Source organism: Neovison vison, chromosome 8, assembly GCF_020171115.1.
Source record: "Neovison vison isolate M4711 chromosome 8, ASM_NN_V1, whole genome shotgun sequence".
Lineage (NCBI taxonomy): Eukaryota > Metazoa > Chordata > Mammalia > Carnivora > Mustelidae > Neogale > Neogale vison.
The window spans coordinates 93337405-93361624 of record NC_058098.1 but is presented as its reverse complement, the minus strand read 5'-3'; the positions used below and the strand labels follow the sequence as shown (position 1 = coordinate 93361624).

At 36.0% G+C, this 24220-nt stretch overlaps 1 protein-coding gene across 3 annotated transcripts in view; it reads left to right on the top strand.

The window, feature by feature from the left end:
- EXOC6B (exocyst complex component 6B) overlaps positions 1-24220 on the top strand; it is a 625057-nt gene that overhangs the window by 259444 nt on the left and 341393 nt on the right. For all 3 annotated transcript variants that reach the window (XM_044261370.1, XM_044261369.1, XM_044261368.1), the window contains one exon: positions 9260-9328. In XM_044261370.1, the coding sequence (XP_044117305.1) occupies positions 9260-9328 (69 nt within the window). The remainder of the gene's footprint in view (positions 1-9259; positions 9329-24220) is intronic.

Sequence of the window (24220 nt, the reverse complement as noted above, 5' to 3'; positions counted from 1 at the left end):
AGAGGCAGAGGGAGAGGAGTGAGGAACCAAGGCAGCTCTGTGCTGAATGTGAAGCCTGATGTGGTGCTTAGTTTCACAACCCTGAAATCTCAACCTGAGCTGAAACCAAGAGTCAGACACTAACTAACTGTGCCACCCAGGCACCCCAACAGAGGACATTTTGGTTAGTTAGTTTATGTATGTATGTATGTATGTATGTATGTATATATGTATGTATATATGTATATATGTATGTATGTGGAGCCCAATGTGGGGTTTAAGTCAGGACCCTGAGATCCAGATCTGAGCTGAGATCAAGAGTCAGGTACTTAACTGACTGAGCTACCCAGGCACCCTTTTCTTTAATTCTAAATCAAAACTGATCTACTAAGATTATATATAGTCAAATGAAGAGTAAATATCCATGCTTAAAGTCAAAAGCAATAAAAGCAATTTAGAAAGTTGAGTAACTATGGCATACTTTCTAGACATTCTGTTTTGGTTTTCTTATTTTATCTTTTAGGTCTGTTGGCAAGGATGTATTATGGCTCACATTGATTTAATATCTTTAAAATTTTTTCATTGTACTGACAGTATAAAGTTCTTTTCATTTTAAAATTATTTACTTCAATTATGAACATCTACTGACTTTTCAGGTCTTCTACAATTTCTCCTTTATATACAAATTTCTTATTCAATCATCTCCTTCACTCTGTACGAAGTTGCTAATAACCCTAATTAGGGAATATACTCCTTTTTCTCTTATTCTTGTCTAAAATACTGAATTCTACTTTCCCCTGAGGACTAGCTCAATGTGACCTCTTCTGAACACCCATCACCCATCCATCTCTCTATTTTTCCATCCATCCATCCATCCATCCATCCATCCATCCCTTCATTCTTTATTTTAAGTTGGGGTATAATTGATATATAACATTATATTAATTTCAGGGGTACAGCATAATGATTCAGTATTTGCATATATTGGAAAATGATCACCATAATAGTCTGGTTCCCATCCATCAGAATACATAGTTATAGGATTTTGTTTTCTTGTGATGAGAACTTTTAGATTCCTCTTAGAAACCTTCAAATATGCAGTGCAGTATTACTAACTATAGTCACCATGCTGTACATTTCATCTCTATAACTTCTTAATTTTATGATAGAAAATTTATACCTTTTGACCCCTTTCACCTATCTTGCTCACCTCCCAACCCTGCCTCTAGAGTAGTACCTTCTTTATGAGAATTTTTTTTTAAGCATTTTAGATCATCAGAAAAGTTACAAGAGTGTTAAAGTGAACATCCATGTACCTTCACTTAAATAGGCCACTTATTTAAAATTTGGCACTTTTGTTATTAAAAATTTGATTTTGGGAGGATCGATTTCATCAGGCTTCTTCTCCCCATCAAAGCCGAGCCATTTGAAAGAAAGTAGCATGCTTCATCATATTTGAAATCTCAACACAACAATCTATAGTTTGCCAAGAATGAAATTCTTCTGCATAACTATAGTGCAGTGATCACATTCAGGGACCGCAACATTGATATAGTATTACCACTTAACATATAACCCATGTACAAATTACCTCAGTTGTCCCAGTAATGTCCTTGATGGCAGATTATTTTTTCACTTTTTCCTGCAACCACATCTAGACAAGTGTCATGCATTATATTTAATTTTTACATTTGTTTATTTTCTTTTAATATCCCTCTATTTTGGTACATCTGGTAATCCTCATGATTATGTTTAGCTAATCATTTTTGACAGGAATATTACAAAAGTCATATTATGTCCTTTTTAGTGCATCATATCAGGAGGCACACAGTTGGTTAAGGTGGTGTCTACCAGATTTCAGCACTGTAAATGTACCCTTCTCTTTTTGTAATTAATAAGGGATCTGTGTACTCTCAGATCCTGGGACTGTCCTGTTCCCTAGCAGTTTTTCTGATTTGGTGATTTAGTATTCATTGATTTGTTCCTGAATCATGTATTACTCTGTTGATTTTAAAACAGTGATTTTTCTGTTTTTTTTTTTTTTTTTTCATTTCTTTCACTTTTATTAGCTGGCATTCTTCTATACAGAAGAACTTTCCTTTTGTCCCTTTCCCTTTTTTTAGTTTCAGTATTGCCACATGAGTCCTTATCTTACATAAAATGGGCTCTATTCTGTTCTTGTCTTTCATTTTGATTCTCTAATTGTTCCAGATTTGGCCAGTGGGAGTCTTTCTCATTATCCTTTTACATGTTTCCATCAATTTTTGAGCACTTCCTTTTTTTCTAGCACAGGATGTTCTTGGTTCACTCCAAGTTCTGCGCTAGCTTTGGAGTCAGTTCTTTCATCAAAGAGCTCTTGTCTCTTTTATTGGAGCATTGTATATAGAAACTGAGATGTGGGCATTAAGTACATTCCTTATGTGGACAGAGCTAAGAAATACACACATTGCACTAACACATAGGGAGTTTTATAAATCTTGAGTTAGAACTGGTGCTTCTAAATTTCACCCGAATATCCTAGGTCTTCTTCTCCTGTTCCATATTTGTACCTCTGAGAATTCTGGATCCCAGAGAATTAATATATTTAGTCATTTGCTTACTCATATAACACATAATAGTTTCAGAATTGCTTTGCAAATGTCACTAAAAGCAGTAAACTTACTAGGCTCAAGATTTCTCTGCAATTCTTTTTATCCTATATATATATCCTATAAGTATATCTATATCTATATCTATATATCTATATCTTTTAATCCTATATATCCTATATATCCCACTGGGGCTAGAGTTCAGAGTATTTTGTTCAAAAAATTTTGCTACTTTTTCTTCTGTGTGATTGTTTCCAAGTTGATATATAATTGGGTTTGTTTCTTTTGTATATTTTTTAGAGTTCCTCATCCTTATTAACTTAATTTTCTGAGTATGTAAAATGTAAATATGTCTCAAAATGCAAAATTATAAGAAGATATATTCAGTGATATCCCATTCTTCTCTTTATCCCTTCCACCCTGATCCTACCCACTTCTTCCAAAGTAATCAGTATAATGAATGTGTATGTGTTTGTGTGTGTGTGTGTTTATACAAGTACCCTTCCTTATACCTTATACAACATGACTATTAGTAATATAATACATATGTATTTTTGTACCTTGTTTTTCCACTTGAAAATATATCCTGAAAATTATTCCATATTAATTCATAGAAACTTTTTCATTCTATTTTTACTGCTAAATAGTACTCCACTGTTTGAATATACAGTAGTTTATTGAGCCAATCTCCTACATAAAACTACATTTTTCTTATCCAATTTTCTTATTAAAAGATAGTGTTTTGGCTACACAGCTATTAGAATTAGCTTAAAAAAATACTGATGATACCACATACTGGCAGTGTAAAAATTACTAGAATTTGAACTTTTACTGCCCTAGTGTTCAGCTTCAAGCAGAGAATTCTTGAGGCAGTATCTTGATTTTGGCCACAAGGTTTTTTGCAGTGTCTTGGTAAAGAAAAAAATGGTGATTTATCTTGATTTTCTTCTGTTTAGTGCAAACACTTGAATAAATTAAGTGGTAATTTGTTTAGGGATTTTTCAGGGCGAATCCTAGTAACTTGTGAGAAGCTCTAGAGTCTGATCCTGCATTTTTTTTTTAAAGATTTTATTTATTTATTTATTTGACAGGTAGAGATCACAAGTAGGCAGAGAGGCAGGCAGAGAGAGAGAGAGAGAGAGAGAGAGAGAGAGAGAAGCAGGCTCCCCACTGAGCAGAGAGCCCGATGTGGGGCTCGATCCCAGGGCCCCAAGATCATGACCTGAGCCGAAGGCAGTGGCCTAACCCACTGAGCCACCCAGGCGCCCCCGATCCTGCAGTTTTTAGGATGGGGCTCTGTTCGTGGTATTCTTACATGTTCAGAGATCTAGAAAATTCTCTTATACTTTTGCTAATTTTTGTCGCTTAGAATCCTGGGCCTTCTAGTATGTTGGTACATCCATGGTGTTTAGTACAGCTCTGTGGAAGATTATGTCCACATGAATTCTACCTTTCTTTTCTCTGAAATTTTGGAAGCAAAGTTGTAGAGAAAAATACACTGATGAAAAATGTTTGTCAGGTATTTCCTGGCTTCCAGACATAATATGAACAGTCAAAATTGATCCTTTGAGTGCAAAGGTAATGCTCTTTCAGCTAACCATTTGTTGTCTTCTTCCTTCAGAAAGATGCCTGGTGCATTTTAATGACTTGAGATCCAACTAATGCTCAGAAATGGGCACCAAGTCCCTACATTCATTTACTAATACCAAGGAACTGTTTTGTGTAAAGTGGTAATCAAAAGTATTTTCAAGAAGGAGAATGACTCAAATGATTAGTGAGAAACATATCTAAATTCCTTGCATATTTTTATCATACTTTTTTTGGATGATCCACCTACTTCGAAAGGTTTCATAAGAGAAAAATAAGTGGCCTGTATTGTGTGTATGTGTATCTCCTGGGACAGCTGTGAACAACAAGACTACAGCACACTAATGCATTTCTTTCTTTCATGTACTATCTTTATCAGCAGTGTAGGTAAATATTGTTGAGTGGAAGGAGACAAGCAGTCTTTTCTTGTACTCTATTCCATTTTCCTAATGATATGCTTGCCCACTATAAAGCAGGTAGATCAATCAGATTGTTACCTGCAGATATTTTTTTCCCCTGCCTCCCTTCATTAGTGAGTCTTAATTAAGATAGTAGAAATAGCTACTAATTTTCACATCCTTTGTTGGGGGGGTGAGGAAAGTATTATAAAAATGTTGAGCAGATGTATCTATTAAAGGTTGAATGTCATTATTTATTTTAAAACCAAAATCTCCCTTTTTCTTTAGTAAGTAAAATAATTTTCCTTATTCTTTTTGAGAGGATCTTACCCATTAACTTTTCCATTTTCAGAACTTTCTTTGTCTTGATCTAAGATATATTAGAGAAGAAGAAGAACATATCAAAAAGATCCTAATGTTTCACAAGAATTTTTATGATAAAAAATATTGGTGGCACCTGCATGGCTCAGTCGGTTGAGCATCTGCCTTCAGCTCAGGTCATGATCCCTGATCCCTGGGATCGAGTCCTGGTCCGACTCCCCACTCAGCGAGGAGCCTGCTTCTGCTTCTCCCTTTCTCTCTGCCTTTCCCCTCTGCTTGTTCTCTCAAATAAATAAAATCCTTAAAAAAAAAAAAGAAATGTTTATGCTTCTTTTCTTTCTGACCATCTAATATTTCCACTTCTACACTGAATCTTGACATCTCCAATATATATTGCCTGCACAGGCTCATACAGTCATTTTTTCAGGGTGCCTTTCATGGATCCTGCTTATAGATTTACTTTTCTTATTTTATAGCATCCTTTGTCCCCAGACATTTTTTTGTCACCTACATAGTGGCATGATGTGATATCTGATGTATATTGATAGGATATAATGCTATTTAACAAAATCTACAGATAATAAGTGACAAAAACTACAGCTTTGATGGAAGCTCTCAGTATGTACCCTACAAATGTAAGAAGCACATTGAAATGGACAGACTAGCCATGGATATTGGCATCTAGTGGTGCCTGATCTCTAACTGGTGTGTGAATGTGTAATTGTAGAATGTTAAGCCTTGCCTTCATGATATCTACCTCTGATTATTGGAGTCCAGCCACTCCTGAAATCTTTTAATAGCTTTTTATTTATCTGTTTTTTAATATCATAACATATAATATTATAACATGCTCTGTGGCACAGATTTGCTAGTTACAGAACCTAAAATCTTGCCTACAATTTGCTCCTCCCTGATAATAAAGAGGTTTGAGTTGACAGAAAGCACTAAGGCTCTCCATTCAGAAACTATATGGGGAATTAGGCAGCTGCTGTCCTTGGTGATGAAATTATTTCCTGTGAATTCATAAGGAAAACAACTAGTTAAAAAAGCAGGATAATCTTGAGTATACTGTTTGTGGCTGCTCTTGGTATCTCTATAGATCTATTTGAACTAGAAAAATACAGACTCCAGTATCTTAATGTCTTGAGTTCCTGACTGCCAGGCAGAGGAAATGTTTAACTATTTTAATCATGTTTCTGTATCTCAGAAAGAAAGCCCTTATGAGAGGAAATGACAACGTCCTACCACAAAGTTATCTCTTATCAGTTATAGTCCCAGTCGATAATGATTTGTCAAACTTGGACATGTGTAAAATGCAAGGGCTGTGTTATTTACTTTGGAAAGGAAAAATTAGATGAAGCTGATAAAGACGGAGTCCTGGCTTTTGTTAGGAGACAGAAGCCATTAGGAACAGTCATTGTTAGCTTAGGAGAGTGTCCTTGGACCCTTCCCTCTGCCCCAGCTGAAACCTAACCCTGCTTGAATCATTCTTTGCACTTGAGGGGAAAGAAGGGCAAACAGGAGGGGGAAGAAGAAGAAGAATGAAAACAACATTGACAGAGATTGTGCCTTTTAAATGGGGAGCAAAATGTGGCCCTTAAACCTATTTATGCGAGTCAGGAGAAATGGCCTTTGGCTCTCTTTCCCACTCCCGTCTCTTTAGATTTTTGAAAGTTCATTTCTTATCCTTCCAAACGTGTGGCATTCCTTCACGTATAGTGTATGTTGCCCTCCTTCTTTTGCCTTTCTGTCGATGTGATTCTTTTTCATTAGTGGAAGCAGAGAAAACACATCTAGCTCAAAGCAACATGAGTCAGTGCATGCTTTACATACCTTTCTCCTCACAGCGCTCTTCTTGGTTCCTTGCAGGGCTCCTAGCTTTCCTCGCAGAAGGGAGCATGGAGGAAAAAGGATTTCTAAATAGTAGGCTACTTTGGGGGTCGAGGTAAAGTTTGTGAACTGAAGCCCCGTTTCGCTGCTTCTTTTCTCATCCAGATTTCTGTGGGCTGCCTGCAAAGCAGGCAGTCCTTTGCTTAAGGAGACTTAACTGGATTATGGTGGCAGAGGCTAAGAAATAGCAAAGCCAATACTTCCGGGTCAGTGCATTTTAAATGGTTTGAAGCTGAGGATGACGATGTCAAGACAGCCTCACAGAGACTAGGTTTGGTGGTAAATATTTGTTGGAGATATTTGTTGGAGATGACAGGGAAACCTTTTTGTCCTCTCTAAATATATCTGTGTTTTTTAAGTTGGCCCAGATAAATCTCTCTTTTTAGCACATTAGCAAGTGGTACCACTACCTTATTCATCACAGGTTTTTAGGGAAACTCTTCCCTAATGTGGATGTTCATTCTGTAAGGATGGGTCTGACGTGGGAAGGGGCCATGGCCCTGTCTGAGGAATGGCTTATGAGCAGTTTCCTTTGAGTGAAACTCATGGTTCTGAGTCAAAGCAAAACAAAGTAAATAAACTGCATAAAGAAGAACATGGGAATGAAGCTGTGATTGAATTTACTTAAATTTCCTTAAACTTTCAGTAAATAACTTTATAGTCATTAATTCTAAATAAAAAAAACAAGGTTCGTTTCCTATGCAGATCAAAACCTTTTTATGTTTCTTTCTTTTTTCATATGTATGTGTAATTTTTATGTAGTTAAAATACTACCAATATAATTTAATGAATTTTTGTATTTTTCACTTTTTGCACTTGTATTTTGCTTAGTTGAAGTTTTCACTAGTAGGCTCTGTTTTTCTGGCAAGCTAAAATAAATTTCCTTCACCTGTTTCCTTTGCAGCTCAACAGGGGAGACTGTAAAGATGCTCTAATGTTGTGATCATTTCAAATAAGAGTGTCTAATATAAAAGCCTCTTGTCTTTTTGTGTTATTAAGATGAAAACTATTGTCCTTTTGTACTCTTCCAGTTACAATTTTTACATGCATTTTAATCTTTTTTCTTTTTAACTGCATGGTGTTTATCTGTCCATAAAATGTTTTTCTCAGTGGTTTTGTAATGCTCACTAGCTTTTCTAATGGCTTTTTTTTTTTTTTTAAATAAATCTATGTTTGGGCCATGGTATAGGATCAAGAGTTTTTTTGTTTTGTTTTGTTTTGTTTTTGAGCGCTTACAGAGTATCTAGCACTGGGAGGTTCTTAAACAGAGATTTAACGCATGCTATCATGAATATATAGCAAATGGACAGAATAATCAAGAAGTGGAACCAATAAATGTAGAGAGGTGATGGTTTTGGAGGGACAGGAAAGTACCTATTGTGCTGCCGAGTTGTAGAGTGAGATTTCACTAGGAAAAACATCTTGGTGAAGGATGCTATGCTTCCCAAGGAAGAAATGAGGCCTGCTTGATGGACTAAGGGAAAATGACCTTGTAATCGAGTCAGGTCAACCCAATGTAGACACGCCTGCTGCTTATATTCTGATGAATTCTTCAGTTACCAGTGTTGCTATAGAAACTACAGCTAGGTCTTTTATTCTGATTATTTCTTTCTGCAATTTTGTCTTTTCTTTTTTGCTTTATTTTGTTTTGTTCAATATTTACTCTGTGTCCTTTTATTCTTGTTTAATTCCTGTAGGTCAGCAATATAGGGAATAGTTTCCTTTTTCAGTTGGGGAAATTGAGGCCAAAGTAAATCGTGAGTTACTCATTGTCAGGTCACATAACCAAACAGTTTTAGAATTGTGACTATCTCCAGTTCTTACCTCATGTTGTTTGTTTTACTTTGTCTTTTGATGTCTCAGTTTAATCTGTCTACATTGTTCAGATTGCAATTTTCTGGTATTACTTCTAGGTTTGGCTTTTTCCTTTTATTATCTTACTTTTTACATGATTCCCCTCTCTTTCTAGCATATTTCTGTATTTTGATTGCGTGTTGATGTAAATACTCACTAATTCTTACACCCTTCAGAAGCTGGCTGGCAGGTCATTTAATTCCTCCTGTGTGGCAAGTTTTGGTTTTGACCATTGAAACTTAGTCTTTTAGATAGACTGCCATGAATTCAAGAAGACACAGTCACGTTGTCAAAGTCACATTCCCAGCTCCTTCTCTTCCTCTCTGGAGGCTTCCTTGTTGAAGCCTAAAATGTATCTTAAAGCAGATGCAGGGCCCGTGGCACCTGTTACTCTTCGGTGTTACTAATCCTTCTGTTGTGTGTCCCAGCCTTGCTGACATCTTCATGGTTTATGCATCCCATGTTGAAAATATCAAAACTAGGTTTCTGGGAGCATGGTTTGTTTGTTTGTTTGTTCTGTGTTTTTCTCCTAGAAACTAGAACTGGCTTTTATTTTTTATGCTTGAATAGTAAAAATGAATGCAGCTCAAAGTTCTTCATAGCTTTGCTTTCATATTTTTGACAGTCTTGCTTGTTTTGCAGGTACCTGGAGCCCAGGATTTGGTGGATTTCTCTCCTGTTTATCGATGTCTGCACATATATTCTGTCCTGGTGAGTCTTTCTCTGGCTCTAACTAATAAAGATGTACATTGAGTTCAAAACTCTTTTTTATTTTTGTTAGTTTATGTTTATTATTAAGAGTAATAAAAAAGAAACTGTTATTTAAGGAGTATTAATTGTAAAAAATTATCCTTTATTTTCTTCTTGAATCTTTTGTTTGCCATGTAATGATGTAAGTGAATAACATCAATTTCTATCATCAAAATGATAAAATTATACCTAGAAATAGTCACATATACACAGATTTCCGTTCTTAATTTAATGGTATAGTTATTTAAATAAAAATAGCCTGTCTTTTTATATCAAAATAATATTTATGAAAACTTTATTTTTTTATTCCTGATGACACTTATTCCTTCTGTCCTATAAAACCTAGGCAAAGAGGAATCTCTCTGGGGGAAGTTATTATGGGTGTTAATGGTATTATAAGAAATAACCCTTTCTCCATCTTGGTAGTACACCTATATGCAGACACATAGATAAAGGGAATAAAAAAATTAATAAGTTGGGGCGCCTGGGTGGCTCAGTGGGTTAAGCCTCTGCCTTCAGCTCAGGTCATGATCCCAGGGTCCTGGGATCGAGCCCCATATCGGGCTCTCTGCTCAACAGGGAGCCTGCTTCCTCCTCTCTCTCTGCCTGCCTCTCTGCCTACTTGTGATCTGTCAAATAAATAAATAAAATCTTTAACAAAATTAATAAGTATCATCCGAGATTGATGAGAGAAGTTCAATATTATTATTATTATTATTTTTTTCCAATTTATTTATTTTCAGAAAAACATTATTCATTATTTTTTCACCACACCCAGTGCTCCATGCAAGCCGTGCCCTCTATAATACCCACCACCTGGTACCTCAACCTCCCACCCCCCCGCCACTTCAAACCCCTCAGATTGTTTTTCAGAGTCCATAGTCTCTCATGGTTTGCCTCCCCTTCCAATTTACCCAAATTCCCTACTCCTCTCTAATGCCCCTTGTCCTCCATGCTATTTGTTATGCTCCACAAATAAGTGAAACGATATGATAATTGACTCTCTCTGCTTGACTTATTTCACTCAGCATAATCTCTTCCAGTCCCGTCCATGTTGCTACAAAAGTTGGGTATTCATCCTTTCTGATGGAGGCATAATACTCCATAGTGTATATGGACCACATCTTCCTTATCCATTCATCCGTTGAAGGGCATCTTGGTTCTTTCCATAGTTTGGCGACTGTGGCCATTGCTGCTATAAACATTGGGGTACAGATGGCCCTTCTTTTCACGACATCTGTGTCTTTGGGGTAAATACCCAGGAGTGCAATTGCAGGGTCATAGGGAAGCTCTATTTTTAATTTCTTGAGGAATCTCCACACTGTTCTCCAAAGAGGCTGCACCAACTTGCATTCCCACCAACAGTGTAAGAGGGTTCGTTCCCCTTTCTCCACATCCTCTCCAACACATGTTGTTTCTGGTTTTCTTAATTTTGGCCATTCTAACTGGTGTAAGGTGATATCTCAATGTGGTTTTAATTTGAATCTCCCTGAGGGCTAATGATGATGAGCATTTTTTCATGTGTCTGATAGCCATTTGTATGTCTTGATTGGAGAAGTGTCTGTTCATATCTTCTGCCCATTTTTTGATGTGTTTGTCTGTTTCGTGTGGGTTGAGTTTGAGGAGTTCATTATAGATCCTGGATATCAACCTTTTGTCTGTACTGTCATTTGCAAATATCTTCTCCCATTCCGTGGGTTGCCTCTTTGTTTTTTTGACTGTTTCCTTTGCTGTGCAGAAGCTTTTGATTTTGATGAAGTCCCAGAAGTTTATTTTCGCTTTTGTTTCCTTTGCCTTTGGAGACATATCTTGAAAGAAGTTGCTGTGGCTGATATCAAAGAGGTTACTGCCTATGTTCTCCTCTAAGATTCTGATGGATTCCTGTCTCACATTGAGGTCTTTTATCCATTTTGAGTTGATCTTTTATTATTTTTTTAAAAGATTTTATTTATTTATTTGAGAGAGAGACAGTGAGAGAGAGCATGAGTGAGGAGAAGGTCAGAGGGAGAAGCAGACTCCCTGTGGAGCTGGGAGCCTGATGTGGGACTTGATCCCAGGACTCCTGGATCATGACCTGAGCCGAAGGCAGTTGTCCAACCAACTGAGCCACCCAGGCATCCCGAGAAGTTCATTATTGATCTTTTTAAATAACAAAGTTCTATGAAGCCTCTATCAGGTTATTTTTTAATATGATCGAGTGAGTCTTTTTGCCAGTCTTCTATTTATTTTCTTCTTCATATGTTTAATATAGTATCACTTAGTCATTACTCCAGACAGGTTGGGACACTGGTCTATGGGCTTCATGACCAGAGTACTTTGAGGTGATTTCCATTAGTCTGAGAAAAGACTTGCTAATTTTTTCTCCCCTCCTCTCCTTCTTCCTCCTACTTCTCCTTGCTCTCTGATTTCCTCTTCCCTATTCCTTTCTTCTTCCTTTTCTTCTTCTTTTCTCCACTCCTCTCCTTCTAACATTCCTTATCATATAGAGATGGAGCAAGATACAGGTTGAGTTGTCTCAAGACAGCTAAAATAAGTAGATAATTTTTTTCAATCTCATGTACAGAGAATTAAATAAATCATATACATCTTAGTTTGTGACACACTATTATCATTTTTTATATAAGTCCAAGATATATATATAATACTTACTTTAAATAATTTTTAATTTTTACTAACCTCATAGATATTGAAGGATATGTCTTTCTTTTAATTTGCATTTCTTTTATTACTGATAACATTGTGCTTCTCTTTATAGACTCACTAATCATTGAAGATTTTTCGTCTCTGAAATGCCAGTTTTTACCTTTGTTCAGTTTTGTATTGGCTTTCTTATTTTGATTTGTTTTTTGCTAGAAAGAGAAGTCTCAGAAATTCCTTATATGTTATAACTATTGAAGTTTAGGATGTTGCCAGTGTCTTCTTTCCAGTTTGCCCCCAGACTTTAAACTATGTGTAATTATCTTTCATAAGCAGAAATCCTTGATTTTGATGTAATCAGGTCCATCAATTTTAACCTTATAGTTTGTACTTCTTAAGCCTTGTTTAAAAAACAACAACATCTCGCTTTTATTGAAGGTTATAAGGGTATTCCCTTTATGCTACCTTTAATATTTTTCCCATCACATCTTGATATTGGTCATCTTGTATATATGATTTTGTGATACATCCACATGTATGGTAAAACAGGTCCTTTCTCATTTCTTCTCTTTTAAATTGACTCCACAATTTATGAACCTTTATTTTCTCTTTTTTCCTTCCTTCCTTCCTTTCTTTCAAAACCAAATTATTTTATTCAAGTATAGAATGAATCTTCATAATGAAAATAGCTGTCTGTATAAGTAGGTTTTTTTTGTTTTGTTTTGTTTGTTTTTTTTTTTTTGTTTGTTTGTTTGTTTTTTAATGGAAAGGATTCCATACCTTTTTCCCCAAAGAAGCTAAAATAAGTTGGGGCTACCTTAAGGTTATGACCTCCTTGAGGCTTATCTTCTGAAAGGATACTTTTCTACAGTCATTTTCTTTTCTTTTTCTTCTTTTCTTCCTCTTCTTTCTCCTCCTCTTACTCCTGTTTCTTCTTCTTCTTCATCTTCTATTTTTTTCAAGTTTTTAGTTAAATTCCAGTTAGTTAACTTGGAGTGATTTAGTGTAATCTTAGTTCCAGGAGTAGATTTTAGTGGTTCTGTCTATATATTTTAGAATCTTTGAGTTCACTAAAAAATTTCTTCTAGAATTTTGAGTTGATTGAATTTATAGGTAAATTTTGGGAAGAATTAACAACCTGATCATGCTGAGTCATGCTACTTGTGGTAGAGGAAAGTCTATTTTTAAATTACTAAGCTCTGTTTATATTAATAGTCTTGGGGATTCTTATAAGGTTAATAGCAAAATACAGTTTTTGCTGCTGTTTTCTGCTTTCCTTTTAAATTAATAATTGCTGATGTTGAGGAATGCTCTTGACTTTTGTAAGTCAACTTAAATCTGGCAACCTTGCTCAACTCTTTTATTATGGTTTGTTTTTTGGTTTATGATAGATTTTCTGTTTAGTTGATCATAATTTTGATTTTCTGTGTAGTTGATCTGCAGATATTGACTTGTTTTTTTTCTTCTATTCCTATAGCTCATTGTTTTTTATATTGTCTTATTTTATTGACTAGGATTATCATTACTTTTTTGTTCAGGAAGATAATGGTAGGCATCCTTGTCTGATTTTTGATCTCTAATAGAAGGTATCTAAAATTTTTCCATTAATGGCGTTTACAATAAATTTTTGGTAAATACTCTTTATCTAGTTATTCCTAGACTCTTGATATTTTTTGTAAAAACATAAATGAGTATTGAATTTTATTGGATTTGTTTTCCAAATAGATTGATACACTCCTGTGGTTTTTATCCTTTAGTTCATGAATGTGGTGAGTTTCACTGATAGATTTTTGTGATGTTAAATGATCCTTTTATTCTTTAGATAAATCCAACTTGATGAGGATGCATTACTGCCTTTTTTTTTCCCTTAAGAATTTGGAATCAACTCCTTTTATTTTGTTTGTAGGTTTTTTTGGGTAATTTATTATTAAGTCTCATAATTGCAAAATCACTTTTCCTCTCAAATACTGCAAAAGTATGAAAATCAGTAGTTTGTTTAGTTTAGTGTTAACAACTGTACTTGGCATATAGTAGGTGCTCAATGAATACTAACTGAATGAATAAGTAAGTGGTAGCTAAATATGCAGTATGTTTGTTTGAGCATATGCTAATTCAAACTTTATCACTCATTTACTTATTCACTAAACACTGAATTTCTGTTCTGCATGAAATAGTTTGGTGAACTAGGATGTATAAATAAGTCAAGGACTTCTGCTTTTAAAAAATTACAGTCTAGGGGTGCCTGGGTGGCTCAGCAGGTTAAAGCCTCTGCCTTCGGCTCAGGTCATGATCCTCGGTTCCTGGGATTGAGCCCTGCGTCAGGCTCTCTGCTCAGCAGGGAGCCTGCTTCCTCCTCTCTCTCTCTCTCTTTCTCTGCCTATTTGTGATCTCTGTCTGTCAAATAAATAAATAAAATCTTTAAAAAAAATTACAGTCTACTAGGAGAGGAGTTATGGTCTTTGAATGACTATAATATGACAGCACTTTATTTCATCGCAGTGTATTCGCTAGTTTTTGTAAGCTTTATTAAGAGTTGTTGATTTAGAAATTGTAACAAATTTTCCTCAAATGAGAACTCTAACAGTGATTTATAAGGGTACTGAAGTAATTAGTTTGCATACCTACTAGCTGTGCGGTGTGAGGCAAGTTACCTAAACCTTAGCTTTCTCCTATGTGAGCTCTGATAGTAATGATCTGCTCCGCATAGTTACAGATCATACATGAATGGTGGTGCCTCACTCCGTCTCTGGCACATAATTGGAATTTATTCAGTGGCAGTTAATCTGGCAAGAGTTATGTATCTCTGATGCTGATTATTAGACACATCACTGATACTTTTTAAAGTGTATGATGTAAAGTATAGGCATGTTGGCAGAGGTTCTAGTCTCTGCCATCAACATACAAAGTATATCAATTATTTAAAATGTACACATTCTTAAATACACAAAGTCTGTGTCATCCTAAACTGTGAGTTTAAAGAAGACCTTAAACTGCTGATTTAAAAATAAATTCCACACCCTGATCCTCTGTAGTGTTGAAATATTTGTTAGTCATAAATGTTCTGTAATAATTTGATAAGGCATTGTTTATGTGGCAGAGACAGGCCTCTTCCCTCATTCACACATTCATAATGTTTCCTAGTTTTGAAAAAATACATAGTGGTAAGAGCTCAGCTCCATTTCTGGAATACATGTTTATTTTTTAGACACTGCTGTTCCAGACCTAGATGGACTTTAGAGAAGCACTCAGATATCTCTTTTGCTAAAGGAAGAGCCAGACCACGTATGACTTCTAGATTCTTTTCATAGCTTTTTTGGGGGGTATAATTTTTTACTTCTCTATATTTGTTTCCCCATTCTCAAATCACTGATTTGTATGACTGTTTAGTGGAGGGCATGTCTTCATAATATTAATGACAAACATATTTAAAAATGGATTACTTAATATAAAAATTGGTAACATAGATTTTTTTTCTTTTCTCGATGTAGTTAATATTAACATTTTTACAAATTCCATAGGCAGTGCAAACTCAGTATGTTTCAAAATGAACTCATTATGTCCCTGTTCCCTAAAATCGACTCTTTTGGGGTGTACCATGTTCTCAGGTAATAATAGCATTTTATCAAGTCCCCAGGCTGAAATCCAAATCTTTTCTTTTTTCTCAGTACCATATCCAGAGCTCTGTATCTTGCAAATGTGACCTCCTAAGTACAGTTTTACTTTCTCTCATCCTCTCCTATCCTAAAATGATTGCCCTAGATCATCAGGATTATTGAAAACATTCTTAACTGTTCTTCCTAACTTATATCATAAGTCCCTAACTCAACTTCTCACTGTAGTGATAGCGATCTGTGAATCATATGTATCTGACATATATGTTACCTGCTTAAAATTTTCTGAGTGGTGTAAATGGAGTAAAATACAGAAATATGGAAAGCTTTCCCTGTCCTGTCTGCCATGTTCTCTGCTGTTTACTACCTTGTTTTAATGATACTGAAATGCTTCCCATTCTTTGAATGCCCCATTCTGCTTCTGGCCTGCTGTCCTTTCCTCATTCTAGTCCTTCTGCCTGAATGAGTATTCTTTTTGTTTTATGGATTATTTCATACTTGTGTCCTCCAGCACATTTTCCTGACATTTCAGGTGGCGTTCAGTGGACCCCCTTCCTCTTTCCACTATTGTAGGACCCAGTACATAATTGTATCAGTGCTAACTATATTATATCATCTTATCCTAAATATGTATTCTTTTTCCTCAATAGACTGTAAGCTCGTTTAGGGCAGGTACCATGTTTTATTCATCTTTTTTAGCCCTAGCACTTAGCACTTAGTATTAGTGGCATATGATACTCAATAAATGTTTGTTTTTGATTTTGAAAGATAACTGCCCTCCTTTTGACCTGAAAATGAATCCAGGATTCTGGCCTTAGGCAGTGTTATACAATATCAGGGCTGGGACTTCTATGAGGGAAAACAGTTCTATTGGTGTCCAACGGAAGGATCATAACAGAAGTAACAAAAAGTTCTAATATTTTGTCATTTACAATAGTGTTTATCTGAACTTTTGGCCTGGAGGATAACAAGGCACACTTTGAATAAACATGGCAATATTTATTATTTTTAGTGAAACCGACCTTCCATTCACCCCCCTTTTATGGCTGTGCTGCTTATAAATTCCCAAAGGATTATTTGAAAAATCCTACTTATATCTGCCAGCCTTATCAGTAGGGCAGGAGTTCACGTATTGTAACAGGAGGTCAGATTTCGGTCATGGTCTTATAGATGGGGCCAAGCACCTGTAAATTCTTCCTTTGGTGACTAAAGTGAAGTACAATATCAAACAGGCAGTGAGACTTTTCTAGGAAGTGCTGAACTTTGGCAGGAAGGGCAAACTTTGGCAGGAGGAGGGGAGGGAAGAAAGTGAACAAGGGTCAGATAGTGGTTAATTGAGACTTGGTTCTTGGTATAGTAATGCAGTGGAAGTGTGCAGGGCAAATGTAGGTGTATTTCATAGAATTATTTTAAACAACTTATACTGTCTAAATCTTAATATACAGTTTAGAGATGGGCAGGTAAGAGGCAGGATATAAAACATCATTTTACAGTCATTAAGGATCATTTTTTTAGGAGGGAGAAAATAACAAACTAAAAATTTTACTGGAAGAGAAGTGATGAAGAATAATAATTGGAGATTTTTGTACATAGGATGGTAGTAGTTATGAAGATGGATGGCCTGTCTGTCGAATGAAGACAGAAAGCAGCCTGTCTTACAGATTTTCTGAAAACTCTATCAACCCAGGGATGTCTGCCATGTTTATGGGCTCCAGGCTTTGAACCAGTTCAGTTTGGACAAATATTTTTATATACTTCAAGCTCCTCTGCACACTGCAACATCTTTTTGACTCTTGTCCAAATTTGCTATTCATTCACTGGAAGAGTGTCCCATGTCAAGGAGCATGGGTGTCATTAAGAACTTGGAGGAGCAAACCTGTAAATACAACCATGTTCCTGGTTTGTGGGTCTCATTTATAATCTTATCTTCTTGTGCTTTCTTGTTCTCCAGTGCTTTACATAATCTGCTTATTAATATTTAAAAAAAATCCTGGATTAACAAGTGCTGACCATCGTATACCTTTGATTTATATACTTTCTGCATTTGTGTTAAAAGTGTACTTTTTAAAGATTTCTGACATCTTGGATCCAGGAATAGCCTATTATAAGCAAAATGTGGATTTTTTTTTTTTAAGTAAGCAGCAACCTCTTAGTATTACATGAATCATGAGAACCTCATTTTTATTTAATTCACTTTCAATTACTAATGGAGACTATAAAACAGCCTGAGATGTAAGGGAATGCAGAATGTTGTCATGCAATGAATTCATATTACAAAGGCTCTAGCAAGTGCAGTATTTCTTTTAAATTTTCTTGGGCAAGGGGCCTCTGAGAATTTCATGAAAGCTGTGAACCCTTTCCCCAGACAAAATGCACATATGTATAGGCATGTGATATTTTGCTTAGAATTTCAGAGGCTTCCTTAACTCCTGAATTTTATTAGACCTAGAAAGAATCCCTCATGTAAAAGGAGCTAGAGGCTGAATTAGGTTTCAGGTGCCTACTGACCACAGACCTCTGCCCCAGAACTGGCTTACCCCAATTCCAGTAGAGTATCCCCTTTTATAAGCCTCCTAAGGACACCCTACCACTTGTCTTTCTCTTAGGTTTGGAAGCCTTGCCAAAATCTAAATTTAAAAGCATATTTCAAAGTGAACTTATTTCTGTATCATAAATCTTCCTTCCCTGGGCAGTCATCATGCATGGCAAGCTGGTGACCTGCTTTTCTATTAAGAATAAGTTAGCCCCAGCACCTAAACTAATAGATTTGTTCCCTGAATTCTTTTACTAACAGGATTCAGAGATTTAAAAATATATATGAGAATTATAGTTAGTAATTTATCTCTCTGGGTATAATTTTGTAAAGTTTCAGGATATTTTACTTCTTACTTGCTTTTAAAAATATCCCTTTTAAAGTATTTGGCTCTAATTTGGAGATATGAGTGAGTAGCAGAGCTAGAATTTATGCACAATGTCTTTACTATCCTTCATGATCATTGCTGGGGCTGGGGTGGGATGGGATAGGCTGGAATCTTCCTGGAACTTACTTCTCCCTTTGTAATCTGAGGATTTCTACTTGAATGGTCTACAGTGGCAGCTGGAGGAAAATGCCAAATCAGTGGTCCTGTGACTGCTGATAATAGCAAGGAAAGTATTTGGAGAGTGGAAAAAGGAGTGGATACAAGCAGTTTTAAGTGACATATTTTCTGAGGTGTTAAGGGAATTACTTAATGAAATTACATAAAGATCTTTGGCAGTAGTTGGCTGTTACATTAAGGCATTTGGGAAACAGATACTTGAAGGGCCTAAGACACTGCTGAAATTTTCAATTGAAGAAAAATGATTAGTTTTGGCATTCTAACGTTAGACTTCCAGATACTTTCAAATAGTGACCATTGAAGGGTTATTATTTCTATATGTATTTGTAATAGTGTTATCTTGGACTTTATATAACACTCTGTGCAGCAATCTCATAATGCTTTGCAAATTTGACTCTATTAAATAAGTGACCCATATTCATATGGTTGGTATGAAAAAAAAAAAAAGTCTCACTTGGTAGAGACTGGCCGCACTCTGAATCAAGCCATGAGATAGTTCTTTTGTTGGCACCAGAAGTAAGATTTTAGGGTTCTTACTCCTGTACTTTTATCAGAAGGCACTACTGCTGTTTAAAAATCAAGTAAATTGAACAATGAGAATTGGAACATACACTTAAAGCAGGTCCGAAGACTGGGTGTATTTTTGATGCCCAGATTTTTTAAGTCATTAATTGGTTTAAAAAGATGAGACTTCCTTTTAAAAAAATAGTAAGACATTTCTGCTACATCTAGTTATTAAGACAGTTAATTGGTTAGTGAAAAAAAGATATTCATACATCAGCTTCATACAATTGTCCTCGTGTTTCTCACAGACCATCGATCTGGCAGTGAACGCTGATAAATAGTGCTCTGACTGGCTTTTGAGTTTTCATTAAAATTGATCGTACTTTACTATTGCCCATTTTTTTAGACTAATCCTGATTCTGTTTTAAACATAGACACTATTGACTTGTATTCATTTTATATAGCTATAGTAGGAATCCATTACTTAAACTCTTTCAGTTTTTTACAAAGACACTTTAACGAACATTTGAATATTTGGTTTGGGTGAAAACACAAACAGGGTCATTTACTACTACTGTGGTAGAAATTAAGACAAACAAGAAAGACCTATATACAAAATTCTAGGGGTTTAGAGTTTGTAAGTTTTTATTCTCATTTGACATTTCCAAAGATGGTGTTACAGGGAGAGGAAAATATCACTTTATTTCTCTAGTCACAAGAAATTGGAAATTGTGGATATAGAATTCCAGCATTGCCAGAGGCACATAGCTTAATCATCTAGATCTTCTTAAAGTTGTTTCTGGAGCTAAATTTCTAGGGAACACCAGGCTCATCAGATGATCTGTTTAAAAAAAAAAAAAAAAAAAAAAGGAGGGGAGGCTCCTGTTTCAGATAGATCAGAACTCTGTGTACTGTATCTCTGTCTTGGGTTTTTTTGTTTTGTTTGTTTGTTTTGTACAGATCAAATTAGTATATTTGAGTGTGTTCTAAGAAGAACTGCAAAGAAAAAACGTGTTAAATTTTATTTCAGCTGCTACTTCTTAATATAGTGAAAGAGGTTAAGGATGACCAGGGTACTTTGTGTTCTCAAAAGTTCCTAACTTAATGGGTCTAGAGAAAAGCTACTTGTAGAAGACCGTGAAGAGACCTGGTTTTTGTTTTGTTTTAAATCTGTCATGTTTATTTGAAATATATGCATTTTTTTGGGGGGGAAATCAAAGAACTTTGAACTTTTAATGGAAAAGTCTTGAGAATAATAATATGAAATGAGTAGGTATCATTTTCAAATCTTTGGGATAGCAATGACATCAGGAAGGAATGCTGATGTTTATATACTTGACATTTATTTTTTAAGAACTTCAAGTGGCTTATATTTTAGGCTCTGAGATTTAGACACTATTCCTCTCGACTCTTTTTGTAAGTGTTATTTTATTTTCATTTGAAATGGACTCTCTTTCCCGTCTCAGAAACATTCATCTGCCTTTCCCCCACTATCTAAGACAAATGCAAGTTGCACTGTTTGGGGAGCCAATTCCACAGAACAGAGCTGGAAGCTTTCTGGTTTGCTTCCATGGTGATCTTGAGTACTTCTGAGCAATAAGAGCGTAGTTTGAGTATTTTCTTTAGAGATATATATATTTTTTAATGTGGAAAGTTTTGCCCTGAAATATTTGGTGACTCCTAGTCCATCTCTGACACTTAGCAGATTGTCCCATCACTCTGCTGCCCTATCTCCCTGCCTCCCAGCTGCGCTGACCCACTGGTGCCTGGTGAGGTTAGATAGGCATAAACACGACATAGATCCTAGAGAAAAGCTAAGGGTGAGATACTTTGTGTGCTGCATTGATAAGGACACAGGAAAAGCCATTTATAGCGATAACTGTCCTGTAGTATGGGCTAATGGGCCCTGGTTTGTAGCCGCAGTAATCTAACTGTTTATAATTGTCATATTGCTCTTTTAACCTGGTGACCTTATTACCCAGGAGCATACATATCATTTGGCTGTGAATAAAAACAAGAGGCAAAAAAATGTGGTCAAAAATTTTTTTTTCCTACATGTACTCACATTGGTTTTTCAAAATGCTTACACTGAGAAGATGGAACTCCTCCAGGGTGCTTACTTGTGTGTGTGTGTGTGTGTGTGTGTGTGTGTGTGTGTGTTTTCCCTAATAATAATGTCTCACTTAAACAGATTTAAATACCACAATAGCATAATTATTTTTAAGCTCTGACAAAATGAACAATAAATAAATCATTTTCCATATCACACCCAGTAACACCCCTTTGAAACACAATTTAAATCATATAAAAACTCTGCTTCAGATACTTTAGTTTCTCCATTTTCTCAGAATACAGTAAATTTCTTAACTTGGTCTGTGTAGTCACCCCTGTTTTATCCTTGGCTTGACTCTGTTACCTCATTTCTGGCCGCTCTTTTCCTCCTGGCTGCTCGCAGGCTATGCTCCAGATATATTGACCTCGTGTTCTCTCATGCCTTTGTACAGGCAGTTCTTTCTTTTTTTTTTTTTTCTTTCTTTCTTTCTTTTTTTTTTTTTAAGATTTTATTTATTTGAGACAGAGAGAGAGCGAGAAGCAGGCTCCTGCTGAGCAGCGAGCCCGACATGGGACTCGAACCCAGGACCCTGAGATCTGATCTGAACCAAAGGCAGATGCTTAACCAACTGAGCCACCCAGGTGCCCCCAGGCAGTTCTCTTTCCTGAAACATATTGCATATTTACTGTCTTCCTTTTGATATTTCTTCCTATTAGTTATGCCAAATTTCTCCCATTACTGAGATACCTGGTTTTGGCATTTAACCATCTTCTCTCCCTCCTCTCATATATCCAACCAGATCTCTCATGTCTTTTTCTTCCTCTTCCTATTTTGATTGTGATTGCCAGGTTTTTGTTTATTTTCAGTCTTTAAATTAACAATTTTGGGGTTCTTTTGCTTTCCTAAAATGCCGTCTTTACTGGCTACTTAGTTTATTTATTACATTGTCCCAGTCGTTTTGGATATTATGAGGGGGTGACACAAATAACTGTGGCTAGAGCCTCGTGATTTGAACAAGAGGACATGTAGGGGAGGGGTTTCCTTTTGTTTTATAGAGGAAATTTGGTCATTCAGTTATGTAAGTTGCATATACCAGAATGATCTAACCAGAAGCAAATGCTGTAACTGGAGCTCATGCTTAAATATAGCTGGCTATGGCAGGTGTAATGAAGAGTTTGTTTTTAACCTGTGAATTGAATGGATTTCTTTTAAATAGTGAGGGATTTGGAAAAGCTGAGTTCGGGCCTACACTGAATTCTCTACTTTTTTTTTTTTCCCCCAATTTATTTATTTTCAGAAAAACAGTATTCATTATTTTTTCACCACACCCAGTGCTCCATGCAATCCGTGCCCTCTACAATACCCACCACCTGGTACCCCAACCTCCCACACCCCCGCCACTTCAAACCCCTCAGATTGTTTTTCAGAGTCCATCGTCTCTCATGATTCACCTCCCCTTCCAATTTACCACTACACAGAAGGAACTTAATTAATTGTTGTGAAACGAATGAGTGAATGAATGTTCAAAATGCCTCAAGAAAGTACAATGTGAAAAATTCATGGAGACTTAAAAAAGGACTATCAAAGACACTGTCATCAAAGAAGATTCAGTCGTTTTGGCAGAGGTTAATATAGTTCATCCATCTATTATATGGGTGTTACTAGCTTAGGTTTGGGATTTCTTCTTACCCTGAAACAAAGTATAAGATACGCTAACGTATTTTTTTAAGTATGACAGTGAGGTCATTTATGATGTTTAATGGTAGTGTTTGTAGTAGTATGGGTTATGTTTCAGTAAATGTTAAAAAAAAAAAAACAAAAAACCCCAACCACCTTTAGTGGTTTAAACAAATACGATTTTTTTAAAATAACGTGACAAGAAGTCCCAGACACCTCAGTGTCTCTGCGTTGGCCCCACACTCCCAGAGACTCAGGGAGGTTCTTATAGCTGTTCCTCCATCTGGAGCATGTAGTTCCTGATTTTGTCCTTTCAACATGGATGCTTCAGCTTCAGGCAGCTTTCTGGTGTCGCAGAAGAAAAGCGAGTGGGAAGGCCATGGTGTGGAAACTGCGCTCCCATCTGAGTCTGTTTCTGTTCATCAGGAGAGCAGTAGCCTCAAAGAAAAAAAGGTTTCGTAAAAATGCTGAAGCCTGTTATAAAAAACAAAACAAAACAAAAAAAACCCCAAATTAGAAACTGAGTGATTTCTGGTCAGCACGGTGTTGTTTAAAGTTAGAGACATTGGGAAAGCTTGACTCTAAATCTTGACTTAGACATGTTACTGAATGTCTCACAGCCTCAATTTTCTGCATTTAAAAAATTCAAGTAATGGTGTTCATCACACAGTGTTTCTGGGAGAATGCAGTGAAAGAAGGTATGTAAAAACACCTGGCCAGCTACCTTTAAATCTTATAAAAGAATTTCTCTTTCCAACTTATACATGTCCTGCTCACTCCTACCCCTTCATTAAATTTTTGTATTATAAAAAGGACTCTTTAAGAATGCAGCGAAGAATAAGGAATGAGGCTAATGTGTGTGTAGACATAAATATGCAGAATAAAAATAATACAAGAACACATGTGCTCCTCCTACATTCCATCCTCATTTAATGTTACTTTTATAAAATACTAATCTAGAAATTAAGAATCATAAACTATCAGGGCAAGAAGGACTTTTGCCTACCCTTTCTTTTATCCATCTCTTTTCCTGGAAGGGGAAACCTTGGCCTTGGGCAGTTCACTCACCTATAGTCATAAGTGGGAGGTAGCTGAGTTAGAACTCAAAGGTAAATATAAATTCTCTATCTTGTGTTCTCTCCTCTGACACAGTTGTCATTATCATTAAAGGGGCTCGATTTATCAAACTAAGTGTGGAAAACTATTCAAAGTGTTTACTTATTTGTGGAGCATAACAAATAGCATGGAGGACAAGGGGAGATAGAGAGGAGAA